Source organism: Vigna unguiculata, chromosome 8, assembly GCF_004118075.2.
Source record: "Vigna unguiculata cultivar IT97K-499-35 chromosome 8, ASM411807v1, whole genome shotgun sequence".
NCBI lineage: Eukaryota > Viridiplantae > Streptophyta > Magnoliopsida > Fabales > Fabaceae > Vigna > Vigna unguiculata.
Genome location: NC_040286.1, coordinates 20,167,092 through 20,184,661, shown reverse-complemented (window position 1 = coordinate 20,184,661; position 17,570 = coordinate 20,167,092). Strand labels below are relative to the sequence as shown.

The 17,570-nt window shown below is 36.6% G+C and overlaps 2 protein-coding genes and 1 pseudogene across 2 annotated transcripts; all 3 read left to right on the top strand.

The window, feature by feature from the left end:
* Positions 1-8,223: 8,223 nt before the first annotated feature.
* On the top strand, positions 8,224-9,372 carry LOC114194982. The gene is made up of 2 exons (XM_028085380.1): positions 8,224-9,055; positions 9,104-9,372. The coding sequence occupies exons 1-2, from the start codon at positions 8,224-8,226 to the stop codon at positions 9,370-9,372; spliced, it is 1,101 nt and encodes a 366-aa protein (XP_027941181.1).
* A 1,902-nt stretch (positions 9,373-11,274) lies between these two features.
* LOC114194981 lies at positions 11,275-12,806 on the top strand. The gene is made up of 2 exons (XM_028085379.1): positions 11,275-12,042; positions 12,195-12,806. The coding sequence occupies exons 1-2, from the start codon at positions 11,275-11,277 to the stop codon at positions 12,804-12,806; spliced, it is 1,380 nt and encodes a 459-aa protein (XP_027941180.1).
* A 182-nt stretch (positions 12,807-12,988) lies between these two features.
* On the top strand, positions 12,989-17,139 carry LOC114194980 (annotated as a pseudogene).
* The last annotated feature ends 431 nt before the right edge of the window (positions 17,140-17,570 follow it).

Genomic DNA, 17,570 nt, shown 5'->3' with positions numbered 1-17,570 from the left:
TATATATATATATATATATATATATATATATATATATATATCATGCACACTGTAGATTCACATATATATTCATGCTATATTATATAACTTCTATCTTTTATTTTTTTTCTCTATGTTTTGAAATGGAGGATATTAACATAAAAGATTTGGAGTGAGAGGGGTATATAGGTTAAAAGTTAGAGTTTTGGAAAAAGGGGGAGAGGGAGAGAAACAAGAGTAGAGGAATTGAGAGTTGAAGGCTATGGGAGAGGGAAAAAAGCAATCCAGGTAGAGGAAGCCAACCTTGCTTTCTTCTCTTGTTTTTCTTGTTGTTTGTTTGATGGATGAAATGGGAAAAACATGCATGTGTAAGGGAAGCTAGAACTCTTTTTTTTTTTTTTTAAATAAAGTGTACTTATTTTTGTTTTGGAATGTGCTGAGTATGTTTGATTGATGCTTGTATTGAATGGGGATGAATTTCATGTTTGGGTATCTATGGGTTAGAGAATTTTAGGTAATTTAAAATGCAATTGGAATGAGACATATTAATTGTTACAATTGTTCAGTTTGGTATCATCTATAAATCACTTTGAAATGAGTTGAGAAGATAAAAGTGTAAGATACCGAATTGTGCAGGGGAACAAGTCAAAATCTCACAACAAAGAAGTATATGGTGTGGCGCTACCCATTTTCCTACATTGCACACCTTTCGTAAAATGAAGGCTTCTACTTCGTTAATTGTTGGATCGAGCTGAAATTTTAACAGTTGATCCTTAACATATAGTTCTTGAATTTGACCGATCAGATCTTGAATCGGAGATCTCTAGTAAGAGCATGTTTTATCGCAAGGTCCTTGTAGTTTGGTTGTTGACAACATTGACCTTTGTTGCATAACTTTCTCTATAGTTATTCAATTAAGTTGGTTATTGTTGCATTTTATTCTTGATTCAATCATATTTAATTTGAAGATAAATACAAAATTTTTGGAGTTTTACACAAGCTACAGTTTTATTTCTAAAATCCCAAATTGTTTGCATAATGTGTTGTTAAGTTGGATTGGATAAAAAATATAAGAATTAGTTATTTTCCAAGAGAGAGAGATGTAAGTGAGGATGTTGAGGCTTGAAGGTGTGCAAGGCTGTGATTCACGGTGGGAGAGTGACTTGAGTAAATAGATTATGTGATTGGTGGTTTTTCTTGGTTTGTATGGGTTGCATGGTATGAAGTTTAAGTGGTGATTTGAGGATAATTACTTGAGTGTGATGTTATACTGTGTTGGAATGAATGTCATTCATTCGGTTTGTTGCTTATGTGAATTACATTTGGAATACGAATTTGGTTTTCGTTATGGAACTTTATTGTTATGCATGATGTGATGGTTTGAATTTTGTTGGCAATCTGTAACTCTGATCTGTTGCATGTTGAGAGTGTTTTGCCTTGCTTAAAAGCTCTTGGTGGAATTAAATGTTGTGTGAGGATTTTCATACCTAGGAACCCAGTGAAGACTCTTTTGCTTGGGTGAAGCAATAGAAAAAGGTCATCTTCACCTGTGTGAAGTAGTGGTAGAGGATTGGTTCGAGTGTTGTGATGTGATCCCAATAAGCCTAAGCCCAAATGCATCAAGAAGCCCAAGCCCACCTCGAGGCCCAATCACTAGAAGCATGATGAAGAAGATCCACATGAACCTCTCAAGAGATTATCAAGTCAATCATGGAATTTTATCTTTATTCACATGGGCCAAAGAAATCTACAAAATATGAGTTGATGCATGGAAGGCCGTAGATTAGATTTAAATTGGGCCATTTTTTAGGCTTTGCTTTCAATAAAATAAGTTAGAACATTTTGGAACAATTTGGTCGAGCCCAATTTGCTCTTTTGGCTGAGAATCCTTAGCTCTCTCTACACTTGGATGCAAGCAAAGCATGAGCCAAGCAAGGAGAATGTGATGGTAGCATGGAGTGTGTGACTTGGGCAAGGAGATTGTGACATGCCACTTGGCATCATCAAGACTCATCTCCTACATCACATGGTCTCCAATCAAGGTTCTCCTCCAAGGTACATTTGCATTACTTCTTTGTTGCATTTGCTTCTCATTTGGTCGGCCATGTGCCTATAAATAGAGTCATTCAACTATTGTAATGGTTACTCTTGAATTGCTAATAGATGCTAGTGTTGAGATCACTCCACACTTCTATTAAATTGAGAGCATACAAGGCTATCCTTCTCCTCCATAGCCTCTAGCCACCTTCCACACCATAGCACCACTTCTACTCTTCATCTTCACCAAAAACCTCCATTGCCGAGAGCTTTTCTTGTTCATATCTTCATTTCCGCTGCACTTCATTTACTTCTTGGTGTCTTCCATGAATTTCCTTCCACTTCTCCATCAAGGACGTCCATCATGTTGTACCCTCTCGCTTGTGTGAAGTAGTGGGGAGAGGATAGATGTTTCACCTTATTTTGGCTCGTTGTGAGTATAATGCTCGATGTGCGATGCATCAATGTTTTTACTCATAATTCCTTGAGGAATAAGGGAGACAGTCTGGTTACGATAGTAGGACACATCGAACCATCTGTTCTAGGAAACTAGATGTTGTTGTGGGGTGAGAGGCCGCAGAAAACCAAAGCTTGATTATGATCAATATGGTTAAGGATTCTAGATGAATGTGATAGTCTGTGTGGTTTGGTATGGTTGTTGGGATGTTGGGGGTTGTGTGTGCAAACCAAAGATTGATTATGATCATAATGCTTAAGTGTTATTTGAATGCGATGTTGAGTATTATTTGTCATGTTTTATTTATGAAATTCTTTTATATATCATTGTTATGGTTAACTTACCCCCATTTGATGTTTGTGTGTTTGTTGTATGTGCGAAAATCGTATAACGTGTGTGTTATATGAGAGTAGATGATAATGCATATGCTTTTGGCATGGAGTAGATCGACAAGAGGTTAGGGTGAACTCGGGAGTTTTTATAATTATTTAGTTGTTTTAAATCAAATACTAAACTATATATAATTTTCTTTTGTTCGCAATTGCTATTTGAATTTTTTAGACAAATTGACATTTTGAATATTGTAATTTAATTCAAATTAAAAGATTTTTTATTGTTACATTTTTTTCTGATAACCCTTTTCCGCTAAACGCGATAATTTTCTAACATTATGTGACATCCCAAAATTGGGGTGTTACAGTCAACACATTGGGCTTGCAACGTGCAGCCAAACGCACCACTAATGCTTGTGGATGGCAACACCTACAACACTCCTTCATACAACTTCTACACGTGGGGAGATATCTTCAACATCACCCTATTGGGCTTTAGTTTGCAATGTGCAACCCATTTCTCCATATGTGCTAACATCATCCAACACTCCCCTTTTGTTGGCTTTCAATTGTTTTTTCAACCATGGGTCCAACAAAGTTTCCTCGCATGTTAACCCACAATCTGCTAGGGTTCTTTTCTTCACGCACCTTCACACTAGGCCTGCTAGGGTTCCACTTCAACCCTCACAGCTTATCCTGCCCTCACAGCTTCCTTGCCATGAGGATCGTTGTTCACATTTTTGTTTCTTCACGCGTGTTCCCTTTCTTACCTTTAGATGTTAGGGTTTATTTTCTGGTTGCCTTCTTCTTACTGTAAATGCAGGCCAACCTCATGTAATAGTTAGTTTTGATGAATATAGTGTGGTTTATATCCCTTTTCAGAGCTCACATTCCTAGTAAAGGTTCTACCTCCTAGGGTTTCTGAAACTAGTGACGAACGAGAGTTCCCCATTGGAACGAGAGAGATCCGAGCGCTAATCACCTAAATCAAGTTTTCTGCCACATTTTGTTGGTGTTTCGAGTGGATTAATCGGTGGAACACCGATTGGAGTGGACGGTCGGTGAATCTCGCGATGGAGCGTCTCTATCAACTAGACACAAGCTTGTATTCTTTGAACATGTTGCATTTGTGTCTCAAATTAAACCTAAGAATGTAAATGATGCATAAGGTGATAGTAATTGGGTTGTTGCTATGCAAGATGAGCTTAATCAATTGACAAGAAATGATGTGTGGTCTCTTGTTCCCATAACTAATGAAATGAATGTAATTGGTACTAAATGGGTGTTTAGAAATAAAATGGATGAAAATGGTAACATTGTTAGGAATAAAGCCAGACTAGTTGCTAAAGGTTATAATCAAGAGGAAGGTATTTATTTTGATGAAACATATGCACCTGTAGCTAGGCTAGAAGCCGTGGGATTATTTTTGGCATATGCTTGCATGTGTAGTTTCAAACTTTCTCAAATGGATGTGAAAAGTGCATTCTTGAATGGTTTCTTAAATGAAGAAGTGTATGTATCACAACCCCCTAGCTTTGAAGATCAACTCTATCCTAATCATGTTTTCAAACTTTCAGTGAATTTTGGAATTAGTCGATTTTGAAACTTTGAACCAATTTAGTCCTTCATCTTTTGAAATACGTGGATTTAGTCCTTTTAATCAAATTTTGTTAAGTTTATTTGACATTTCAAGTGCGTTTCACAATAGTATTTGACTTAACATTAAAGCAAAAATGTGTCAAACAGTATAAACAACTGAAATAGAATCCTAACATGTGTACGAAACATCAAATAAACCTAACACAATTTGATTAAAAGGACTAAATCCACGTATTCCGAAAGATTAAGGACTAAATTGGTCCAAAGTTTCAAAATTGACTAATTCCAAAATTCACTAAAAGTTAAGGGACCAAAAACATATTTAACCCTTGTTTTAAAAACAAAAAATATATAAAAAATATAAAAATATAAAAAATATAAAAATAAAATAAAATAACAATAATAATAATAAAATAAAAATAATATATATATATATATATACATATATTCAAAAATAAGTGTTACATAAAAAAAAGAAGATAAAAAATAATAAATTGTTAAAAAAATAATAATAAATAAAAGTTAAATAATAAAAGTTTTTAATTTATGTTTTTAAGTGTTAAGTAAAATAATCTTTTTGTTTTATATATATATATATATATATATATATATATATATATATATATATATATATATATATATATATATATAAAATTAAAAAATAAAAAATAAAAATTGTGGATTGGAGGGAACAGTTTTTTTCTTCTATCCCAACTTCTTCCAACTGCTGCCCACCCCATCTACTAATGAAGTTAACACAAGAACCAGGGGGTTACCACACACACGTTAATTTCATCATAAAAATATTCTCTGCATTTTTTTTGGCACCATGGCTATGCAACTTTTTTATTGAAATCATTGAATTCGGAATTGCAACAAAAGAGAACCAATTGGTAAACCAACAATTTTTGGAATCAAAGGCAGAATTGCAAAAGAAGTACGCATTTTCTATCTTCAAACCTTTTGAATGTTGTATGATGTTCTGAGTTGAGGCTTTTGATTGATTGATTACATGCCGGTAAAAATAATTGAAACAGTTTCATATCACAAAAATACTTCTCTGTTCTTTTTTTTACAATGCAAATCAATTAAATAATGAAATAGAAAGAAGTAGAAAGGAGTGGATTTGTCACTGGAAAATAAAATTCAGCGGTGAACATTGTCATTCTGGGAAGTGTAATGTTGGTGTCGGCTTTAGTAAGTGTTGGTTCGTGGTGGTCATCGACGTTGCTGTGGTGGTCACGGCAAGAGAGATAGTGAGCCACGGTTGAACTAGTGTTGGATTCTGGGGTGATGCGATGTGAGAAGGTGTTGGAGTTGGTAACGCCATTTGATGGCATTAGGGGTTGCCACCGTTGTTGGCCGTTCTTCGCCGTTGTTGGCCGTTCGACGCCGGTGGTGGTCCACTTGTGGGTCTCAAACAGGGACGGTCATGGTGTTTGGGTGGTGGCCGCGGGAGGTAGGAGACGAAGTAAGAGTTGCGTTTTTTATATATGGCTTTAGGGTTTGTTTAAGTTTTTACTTCTTGCATCACCATAGTTCATTCACGCACCCCCTCGTCTTTTATTAAAGTTAGCAGATTTAAGTTTTTACTTCAGGCACCACCATAGTTCATCCATGCACCCCCTTTTCTTTTATTAAAGTTAGCATATTTAAGTTTTTACTTCATACACCACTATAATTCATTCACGCACCACCTCTGTTTTAATTAAGGTTAGCATATTTAAGTTGTTTCTTCACGCACCTCCAGATTTCAGTTTATGCAACCTTGCTTTTAATATTGGATTTTGTTTATTTATTTGCTTCATTCACTCCCCAATGTAATAACCCTACACCCCTTTCGTTAAGTTTTAGTTTACTTTACGTACATGCATTTTCACTAAGCACACACCCATTTCCTTTATTTTCTTCTTAGATATGATGTGTTTACTTTACTTTATGCACCCCGCATTTTACATTAATGCACCCCGCGTTTACTTTATGCACCCCGCGTTTTTCTTTATGTATCACGTTTCCGCATTTTTTAAGTAAATTTCACATTTCAATCATGTCATTTTCAAAAAATAATAAAAATATTTTAAATTGAAATAAAAATTAAAATAATTTTCAAAAATAAGAATAAATAAAAATTTAAAATTATTTTCTTTATTCTTTGTTTTGGTGTCTAATCGGCCGCTCGCGTCATACAACACTTTTTTTTAAAATGCAAAAATATTAAAAATTTTTTGTAGTGTCTAAATTCACGGTTCGTGTCACATGACACTTCTTTTAAAAATATAAAAATATAAAAATTATTTTAGTGTCTAATCGGCCGCTCGCGTCGTACGACACTTTCTTTTAAAATGCAAAAATATTAAAAATGTTTTTGGTGTCTAATTGACCGTTCGCGTTACATGACACTCTCTTTCTTATCAATAAATAAGTTATAAAGAGGTGTTTGATGTCTAATTGACCGCTCGCGCCGCACGACATTTCTTTTCAAATATGTCAAAAGACAACTTTCAAAAATTAAATCATTTAATCAAACAATTTTATAAAGAACTACGTAGCCCTGATTTCTCATTTTTTAATGAGAATACGTAGGACCAAGGTTAATCCTTGTTGGGTCTTTTTTAATCAAAAACTAATTTTGTTCAATATTTTCTTATTTATGGGAAAAATAAATATTTAAAATAAACACATCTCTTTTGCAAATTTAATTAAAGGTACCACCTTTGGGCGGACGCTATAGGGTGCTAATACCTTCCCTATGCGTAACCAACTCCCGGACCCAAAATTTGGTTTTCGCAGACTTTATTTTATTTTTATGGTTTTCCATAGTTTTCCTGAATAAACTATGGTGGCGACTTCTAAAATCTTTTTCCAAATCAATTTATTTTTAGTTCGTCGTCCTGTCGCGATTTAGGTTGCGACAGATGGCGACTTCACTGGAGACCGTAGAGAGTCAGGCCTATTTAATTGAATATGCGAAAGCGATGTGTTAAATTTAGATGTTTTGTTTTTCCCTTTCTCAATTTATGTATATATTCCTGTTGGTGTATGACATATTTGTGGATATTGAACCTTAGGGTAGAAAATATGTTTTTGTATGGATCTCTTTTGCAGGTGGGGGATTAGGTGTGCATGTTTTCTCTCCCTTCACACACTCACCTTATTTTTTTTTACATGACATGAGCGCGACCCTATACCCGAGTCTGAGTAGCTTAGAATTAGAAGGGGATTGTGTAGCAGTGCCATAGTGGATGTACTTCCCAAGTGGTCATTGTGAGAACCCCAACTAGAGTATGTTTGCTTCATTTGATGCTCTCACATCGTGTTGTTTACCAACTGTTGTGAGAAATGTCGTGAAGTGGGCCATAACTCTAGTGACTTTTTATCCTTAGGACATAGGAGACTATCCTGGTGAACACATATACATACCTTAATCCTATGATGCGCTTGAACCCTATAAGGCACGGAAGGGAGATGTGTATTCCTATAATTCCTTCTCTGTTTATTTTATTTTATTTTTATTTTATTTTATTTATTTTATTTGTATTTCTTGGTTTGTGTTCTTTTCTTTGGGTTGTAATAAGTTATGTAAATTATTCATAGCATCATGTAGTTTGTAATTGTTTTTCTTCTTGTCTTCTTGTACATTTTCATTATATCCATTCTAGGTAGAAAATTATAAAGCTGTGTCATTTTCTTGGAGAAGAAATGGAAATTAATAGGGAATCTGGAGTTGGATAGCATTCTGATTCAGAGTCACTAAAAAAGAAGCAGTCAATTAGAGCAAAGGAAGGAAACTTGACTTATCTTCGAGAGTTGGTGGGGAAGATGAAGACTATCCAGAGTAACAATTTTCGAAGGAAGTATGGGAATTTACTGAATCTTCTAGAGATTGATACTCAGGTTCCAGCTGTTACTGCTTTGGTCCAATACTATGATCCGCTGCTCCGGTGCTTCACCTTCAAGGATTTTCAATTAGTGCCGACAGTGGAGGAATTTTGGGATATTCTAGATCTACCATTAGAAGGCAAGATTTCTTACAAGCATGCAACGCAAAATACATCTGTTTCAACACTAGCAGGAATCTTGAAGATACACCCTACAGAGTTAGAAAGCAAAATGATTACAAAGGGAACCATCAAAGGCATTCCTCAAGGGTTTCTAGAGGGACATCTACGTCAATTGGCTGATAAAGACATGGGGGAAACCTTCATGGATGTACTGGCGCTCGTTCTTTATGGCGTCATGATTTTTCCAAGCATCGATAACTTTGTTGATCTCTCAACCATCAATGTTTTCATAGCATATAAGATCAATGCAGAAAACCCAGTCACAGCAATTTTAGCTGATGTTTATGGAAATTTGAATATGTGTTATGAATCTAAGAAGAAGAAGTTGTCATGTTGCTTGCCAGTATTATATAAATGGTTTACTTCTCATATTAGTCCAAATTACAAGCCAACAACTAAAGGAGCGCAAGAATGGGCGTGTTTTTTTGCTAAGTTACATAATGGAATGATCAAACGAGAGGTATCCTGGCAGCAGAGGTCACATATCATACACTGTGGAGAGTACCCAAATATACCTCTTATAGGAACCAAATATTGTGTTAATTATAATCTGATATTAGCACAAAGACAATTTGGATATCCTATACGGGGTGCACCAAATCCATAATCTTTAGTTGCAGTGTGGAATTGCTATGAAGAATGGACTTCTAATGATTTACTCCGGCGAATTAGAAGTGCTTGGGGCAGTGTGGTGCGTGCAGAGAAAGACTCTAGGCCATGGGTAGTAAATGAGAAGACGTCTTATCAGCAATGGGTAATGGATAGGGTTAAAGTGGTGAAGCTACCGTTCAAACCAGTTGCCTTCATGCCAGAACAACAAGATATGGAGAGTGAGGAAGTCAAAACCCTTAAGGAAGAAATAGAAAAGATGAAGCAGAAAAATGTTAAGCTTGTTAATGATCTTTAGAAAGCTCACCGTGAATATATAAATCTCAAACATGACAATGAAGCCAGGATCAAAACTTGTGATGTATTAATAAAGAAGCAGAGAGAGGAAAGAAACCATCACTTTAGAGTACAACAAGATCTCGAGGCAACTAACAAAGAGCTAGCTTTGAGAGGCAAAGAGAAGAAAGCAGTGGTATTGTCTGAACGTGAGAAAATTGCATTATGTGAAGAATTGGCGAGAGACAAAAAGGAGGCATTAAACAAGCTGTGAAACGCACAGATTAGGATTAAGGAGATGGAGCAATAGACAGAAAAAATGACAGCAGCTTATGAGGTAAAGCTAGAAGAAGAGCGTTGGTATAGTACAGGAACAAAGAGTTTGAGAGACAGATGAAGGATACAGTATCGGCTTATGAAGCAAAAGTGGTTGAGGAGAGTTGGCACCGGGCAGAGTCGGAGGAGGAAAATCAGAGATTGATAACTGAATGTGCTGAGTTAAAAGGAACTGTAGAGTATTGGAGAGGATGTTTTTCAAAGTTAGCAGCTATAGCTAATAGAGTAATTGAAGATGTACCCAGGATGTTAACTGATGCTGAGATTGCAATGCCTATATTCAATCCACCAAAAGCAATTGAAGATTTCCTTGGTTATTGCAGAGAGCTAGTAGGGGAAATGAAGAATATAGTGGCTAGAGCTAGAAGTTGATGTTTATGCTTTCTTTCTTTTTCGTATTGTTATGAATTTCTGAACATTGTGGATTTTCTAATGAATCGACTACTTTATTCCGCATTAATTTCCATTATTACTTGCAATGTTATTCGCACAACTTTATAGTTTCTAGCTAGAATGTTTGCATTTGCATTTTGTCTTTTGTTTTCCTTTTTTGCACTTCTCATTTCATTTGAAATTAAACAGAAAAGTGACAGTAAGTGAATACGACAAAGTTTCCGAGACACCCTTATAGAACTCGGGCAAATTCAAAACAATGGAGGATTGGGAAAATGCACACGAGGAAGTGAAGGAAGAAATTAGCCAAGTGAAGGATGAAATCAGCCAAATAAAGGATCAAATGGGTCAGATCTTGGAGGCATTGAGGACTATTAAGAGTTCATGAGAAAGTTCAGCAGTTGACAGTGGTACTTCCTACCCTCCAGGCTTTCATCCTCATGTATCAAGTGGACCTCCGGTTTACCCACCACATCATATAGTGAGTCGAGGGACATCATCTCAAGCTTTTCCACCTTATGGCTTACCTCCGGGTTACACACCTCCAATGGCAGAGTATGTAGAGCAAGTTAAGATTCCGTTCTCTGGTGGTAATACAAGCATACCTGTTTCATTACCTAATGAGCAGTTCCAAGTGTCAACTGGGATGGTTGATTTTAGGAACCAAGTACGCCCAGGAGGAAGTGTGGCTGGAATCACAACTTACACAGATCCTAATGTATCGATTCCACCACATGTTTCGACTGTAGGTGTGGGTTTACAAGAAAAGACACTAGCTCAAGTTATTTCATCGATTGAGAATAACAAGGGAAAGTTAGAGATATTGGAGGAAAGACTACGGGCTATTGAAGGGAATAAAAGTTATGGATTCGGTGATGCTGTAGGCTTATCTTTGGTCCCTGACGTGGTGATACCCCCTAAGTTCAAAGTGCCTGAGTTCGAGAAATATAGGGGGACTACGTGTCCAAAAAGCCATATAACAATGTACTGTCGAAAGATGGCTGGTCATACTCATGATGAGAAATTGTTTATCCACTTTTTCCAAGATAGCCTAGCTAGGGCAGCGTTGAATTGGTACATGCATCTTGAACCAACTCATATTCATTCTTGGGTGGATCTAGCTGATGCTTTCATTAAGCAATATAAATTTAATATGGATACAGCACCAGACAGAATATAATTGCAAAATATGACAATGAAGAAAAATGAAACTTTCAAAGAGTATGCCCAGTGTTGGAGAGAGATGGCTGCCCAGGTTGAACCACCACTATATGATAAGGAGATGGTTACGATGTTTGTGAATGCATTACAACCGCCATTTTATGAGCATATGATTGGGAATTGGAATATATCTTCTAATTTTGCGGACATCATCATCATTGGTGAAAGGATTGAAACTGGGATAAAAAATGGTAAAATTGCATATGGCCCGCCCGTGGCTGCAAATACCAAAAAACCAGGTTTCAATCAAAGTAAGAAAAAAGAAGTTGAAGTTCATGCCGCATCTGCATGGGATAACCGTACACCTTTTAATTACCAAATACAACCTGTTTCAAACAATCAGTTGCAACCTCAGAAAGCGACTGCTAGTAATAGTGAGAACCCAGGTCAAAGTACTAATACAAGAAGGGAGAGGAAGTTTATTCATTTTACTCCTATTCCTATGACATACACAGAGTTGTTACAGATGCTTCTTCGTAAATCTTTTGTTGCAATTTGCCTAATGAAGCCACAACAACCTCCTTTTTCCAAGAGTTATGATCCAGATGCTACATGTGACTACCATGGAGGGGTAAAGGGGCATTCGACAGAAAAGTTTTTTCCTCTCAAATATAAGGTACAATCTTTGATTGATGCGGGGTGGTTGACATTCAAAGAAGATAAACCTAGTATTGAAAATAACCCTTTGTCGGGGCATGAGAAGACTTCAACAAATGCTATTGAGGTCAGGGAGAAAAGGTTGGTAAGAAAAGTGAGTGAAATTTGGAGCTCTATGAAATTCATTCATGAAGCACTATTAGAAAGGGGGCTAGTAAAAGGTGAATATGATCTGGGTAATGCATGTGCATTCCATCCGGGTCCAAACATTCTATTAATGATTGTATGGAGTTCAAGCTAGAGTTGCAAAATCTAGTTGATAAGCATTTCCTGCAAGTTTTTTATGGAAAGAAGGATGAGGAGGTATTGGCCCAAACTGATGAACAATCCAATTTAACCACGCCAGAACCTTTAGTGATTCATTTCACTAGACCTGTACCTTTTTTCATGGAACAAGGAAGGCAATCCATAGTGATAAAAACGCCATCCTCTTTTCCTTATGAAAGTGATAGAGCTGTTCCATGGAAGTATGAAGTACATGAATTAGGTGAGGGACAACAGGTTGAAAACACTTCTGTGCATGAAGGTCCAAATGTTGAAAATATATCAGGTCTTGGTGGGATAACAAGGAGTGGTCATTTCTTTACACCACCAGATCTAAGGAAGGAAGCATGCCATAGAAGTAAAGTAAATGATGGAATTGAAAAAGCAAAAGAGATATTAAGAGAAAAGACGATACAAGATGAGGAAAAATGCAGAAAAGATAAACAAAAAGAAATATCAGATGAAGAGGCCGGTGAATTTTTGAAATTCATAAAACAAAACGAATACAAGGTGATGGAGCAGTTGAATCGTATGCCAGCTCGTATTTCGCTTTTAGAATTGCTCATGCATTCGACAACTCACTGAAAGTTGCTAATGAAAATACTAAGTGGGGCTCATGTTGAACAAAATATTTCGTTGGATAAATTTGAAGGGATTGTTAATAATATTACCATTAATGATTTCCTTACTTTTTCGGATGATGAGATACCAGTTGAAGGAAGAGGACACTAGAGAAGTAGATTGATAATGGTTCTTCCCTAAATGTGATGCCTAAGGTGACGCTGGAGAAGTTATCACGTGATAAATTCCCTATGAAGCCAAGTACTATGATTGTGAGGGCTTTTGATGGTAGCAAAAGAGAGATGATGGGAGAAGTAGAGTTGCCAGTTCAAGTTGGTCCGTGTGTATTTCAAATAACTTTTCAAGTAATGGATATCTTACCGGCATATAGTTGTTTACTTGGTAGACCTTGGATTCATTCTGTAGGGGTGGTGCCTTCCACTTTGAATCAAAAGTTGAAGTATGTAATGGGGGATAAGATGGTAACAGTTTCAGGAGAGGAAGATTTTCTGGTGAGTGGTCCTTCATCTGCTCGATATATTGAAACAACAGAGGAGGCTCTTGAGACGGCTTTTTAAGCTTTGAAAATTGTGGGGATTACATATGTTGAACCATTTCAGATAAAGCCATATTTGTCACGTGCCTCTTTGATGATGGCAAGGGTTATGTTGAGAGAAGGTTATGAATATGGGAAAGGCCTAGGCAAAGTTGGACAGGGACCAATATTTCCACTGAAAATTGTTGAGAACAAGAACAAATACGGCCTGGGGTACAAGCCTACTAAGGAGGACAAAAGAAGATTAATGGAGGAAAAGAAAGAACGAAGCTTAGCTCGCTTGCAGGGTCGTGAGCCGAGGGTAGGAACGATCACCATCTGTGACTTAAAGAAGAGCTTTCGTAGTGCTGGATGGATCAATGCTAGTCAAGTTGCAGTCATTGAAGATGAATCTAGGGAAGGAAGTTCCAGTTTGGTGCAGCCTTGTCCTCCCAACATGCAGATCAATAATTGGAAGACCGTGAATTTACCCGTGGTGTTTAAGTTCAATCAAATGTAATGCTTGTTATTTTTATTTTTGTTTTTCCCCAAAACATTCTAGGATGTCTTTATGAGCTGGTTCTATTTTTCGTTTTCAGTTAATGTGATGTTCAGTTATGTTTTCTTTCACTACATACTTTGTTTTTCTATTTATTTTCTTTTATAAATCCAAATAATGCAGATATGACAATGAATGTTTTGAAAATAATGATGTGAATATTCCTAATTTTGAGCACCTTATCGATAATATGGATGATGATCATGAAGACGATTGGGAACCTTCTTCTAAGTTGTTAAGGTTAGTGAAACAAGAAGATCGAGAAATAAAACCCTATCAAGAGATCATTGAAATACTTAATCTAGGGGATGAAAATGAGAGAAAAGAGGTTAAAATTGGTAACAGCATGAGTAAGGAGGTACGAGGAAAATTATGTGATTTGTTGAAAGAGTTTAGAGATGTGTTTACTTGGTCATACCAGGATATGCCTGGGTTGGATACTGATATAGTGCAACATCAACTTCCACTTAAAGAAGAATGTCCCCCAGTTAAACAAAAGTTAAGACGAATGAAACCTGAAATGTCACTAAAGATTAAAGAAGAAGTGAAGAAGCAATTTAATGCAGGGTTTTTGGCTGTAGCAAAATATCCTCAATGGGTGGCTAATATTGTCCCTGTGCCGAAAAAAGATGGTAAAGTCCGAATGTGTGTTGATTATAGGGATTTGAATCGAGCTAGCCCTAAGGATAATTTCCCATTGCCACATATTGACATCTTGGTGGATAACACTGCTAGATTTTCATTGTTCTCTTTCATGGATGGATTCTCCGGGTATAATCAGATTAAGATGGCACCGGAAGATATGGAGAAAACAACATTTATAACGCTTTGGGGAACATTTTGTTACAAAGTAATGCCATTTGGACTTAAAAATGTTGGGGCAACTTATCAAAGAGCAATGGTGACTCTTTTTCATGATATGATGCATAGAGAAATCGAGGTTTATGTGGATGATATGATTGCTAAATCTGAATCAGAAAATAATCACATCGTTAATTTGAGAAAATTGTTTGAGAGGTTAAGAAAGTTTAAACTCAGATTGAATCTGGCTAAATGTACCTTTGGTGTAAAGTCAGGAAAGTTATTGGGTTTTATTGTCAGTGAAAAAGGTATTGAGGTTGACCCAGATAAGGTACGAGCAATAATGGAAATGTCAGCTCCTAATACTGAAAAAGAAGTGTGAGGGTTTTTAGGCAGACTGAACTACATTGCTAGATTCATCTCCCAATTAACCTCCACCTGTGAGCCAATATTTAGATTGTTGTGTAAGAATCAAGTTGTGGAATGGAATAGAATCAAACAGTATTTGTAGGATCCTCCCGTACTGCGTCCGTCGGTATCGGGGAGGCCCCTCATTTTATATTTAACTGTGTTGGATGAATCGATGGGTTGTGTTTTAGGGCAGCATGATGAGACAGGGAAGAAAGAGCATGCAATTTATTATTTGAGTAAAAGGTTCACAGGTTGTGAACAAAGATATTCTATGTTGGAACGAACTTGTTGTGCATTAACATGGGCAGCACATCGTTTACATCAATATATGTTGAATCACACTACTTGGTTGATATCTAAGATGGACCTAATTAAGTATATTTTCGAAAAGCCTGCTCTCACTGGTGGATTGGCTCGATGGCAAATGTTGTTATCAGAATATGATATAGTCTGTGTGACTCAAAAAGCCATAAAGGGAAGCGCTTTAGCAGAATATCTGGCTTAACAGCCCATTGAAGATTATCAGTCTATGCAACCTGAATTCCCAGATGAGGACATTCTTGCCCTATTTGGTGAAAATGAGGGTAGCCATCATGAGAAGGCTTGGATATTACTGTTTGATGGAGCATCAATTGCACTTAGACATGGAATAGGGGCAATGCTCATCTCGCCAGAGAATCATTATATTCCGATGACAGCAAGATTGTGCTTTAGTTGTACCAACAATGTTGCAGAATATGAAGCATGCGCCATGGGTATTTTGGCAGCTATCGAGTCGAAGGTGAAGGTGTTGGAGGTGTATGGTGACTCGGCATTGGTGGTTCATCAGTTAAAAGGGGAATGGGAGACTAGAGACCAAAAGTTAATCCCTTATCAATCATACATTAGAGGATTGATGAAGCATTTAGATTCCATTGAGTTCTATCACATTCCACGAGAGGATAACCAATTAGTTGATGCTTTGGCCACCTTGTCGTCTATGTTTGAAATTAGTCAAGATGAGGAAATACCGATGATTAAGATGAGGGGTTATGAACAACCAACATACTGTTATTTAGTGGAAGAAGAATCAGATGGTAAGCCTTGGTATTTTTATATAAAGCGCTACCTCAAAAGCTGAGAATATCCTGAAACATCTTCTGAGAATGATAAAAGAACCTTGAGAAGGTTAGCTTCAAGTTTTATTCTAAATGGGGATGTCTTGTATAAAAGAAATCATGACATGGTACTCCTTAGATGCGTCGATGCAAGAGAAGCAAGGTTGATATTAAAAGAAATTCATGAAGGAGCTTTTGGTACACATATGAATGGGCACTCTATGGCTAAAAAGATTTTGAGGGCAGGTTAATTTTGGTTGACTATGGAGAATGATTGTTACATGCATGTGAAAAAAAGTGAAAAATGTCAGACCTATGCAGATTATATTAATATAGCTCCTACAACCTTAAATGTTCTATCTGCACCATGGCCATTTGCGATGTGGGGAATAGATGTTATTGGAGCCATAGAGCCGAAGGCGTCAAATGGACATCATTTCATTCTGGTTGCAATTGACTATTTTACCAAATGGGTGGAAGCAGCTTCTTATGCCAATGTGACTAGAAAGGTGGTAGTAAAGTTTATAAAAAAGGAGTTGATATGTCAATATGGGTTGCCTAATAAAGTTATCACTGATAATGCAACTAATCTGAATAATCAAATGATGAGAGAGCTATGTGAAGAATTCAAAATTCAACATCACAATTCGTCTCCTTATCGCCCGAAAATGAATGGGGTCGTTGAAGCTGCTAATAAGAATATAAAGAAGATTTTGCAGAAAATGGTGATTACATATAAAGGTTCGTCCAAGAGAGTTTCATGAAGGTGATCTAGTCTTGAAAAAGATTTTGCCTATACAAAAAGACCACAGAGGGAAATGGACTCCAAATTATGAAGGCCCATACGTAGTGAAGAAGGCATTTTCAGGTGGTGCGCTAGTTCTCACAAAAATGGATAGGGAAGAGTTACCTCTACCTGTCAACTCAGATGCAGTAAAGAAGTTCTATGTGTAATGATCTGATAATGATTGGGAAATATTGACATTGTTCTTATGGTTCATTGTATTATGCTTTATTGTAGTCAAGACTGGAATGTTATTTCTTTGTAATTTTGTTTTACGTTCTTTTGTTAGTGTCTTTTGTCATCACACTGAGCTTTTTGAAATAATATACCATGGGTTTAAATCACGAAGTATAAGTCATTCAGTATAGCCCAAAATGGTTCTTGAAGGGTGTCATGGAAGTGAGCAAAATAAATAGAGAAGACCACAAGTCAAATTGTTTGACTATGCAGTTGCAAATACAGTGCATCGCTAGAAGAGGTGAAAGAAAGTGAAGAGAGAGTTAATCAGAGTGAGGAGATATGGTTCGTCTATGTTTTGTGGCATTGAGGGTAGCGGATCAAATACTTCCTATTTTGAAGCATTTTTACACTCATGTTGTTT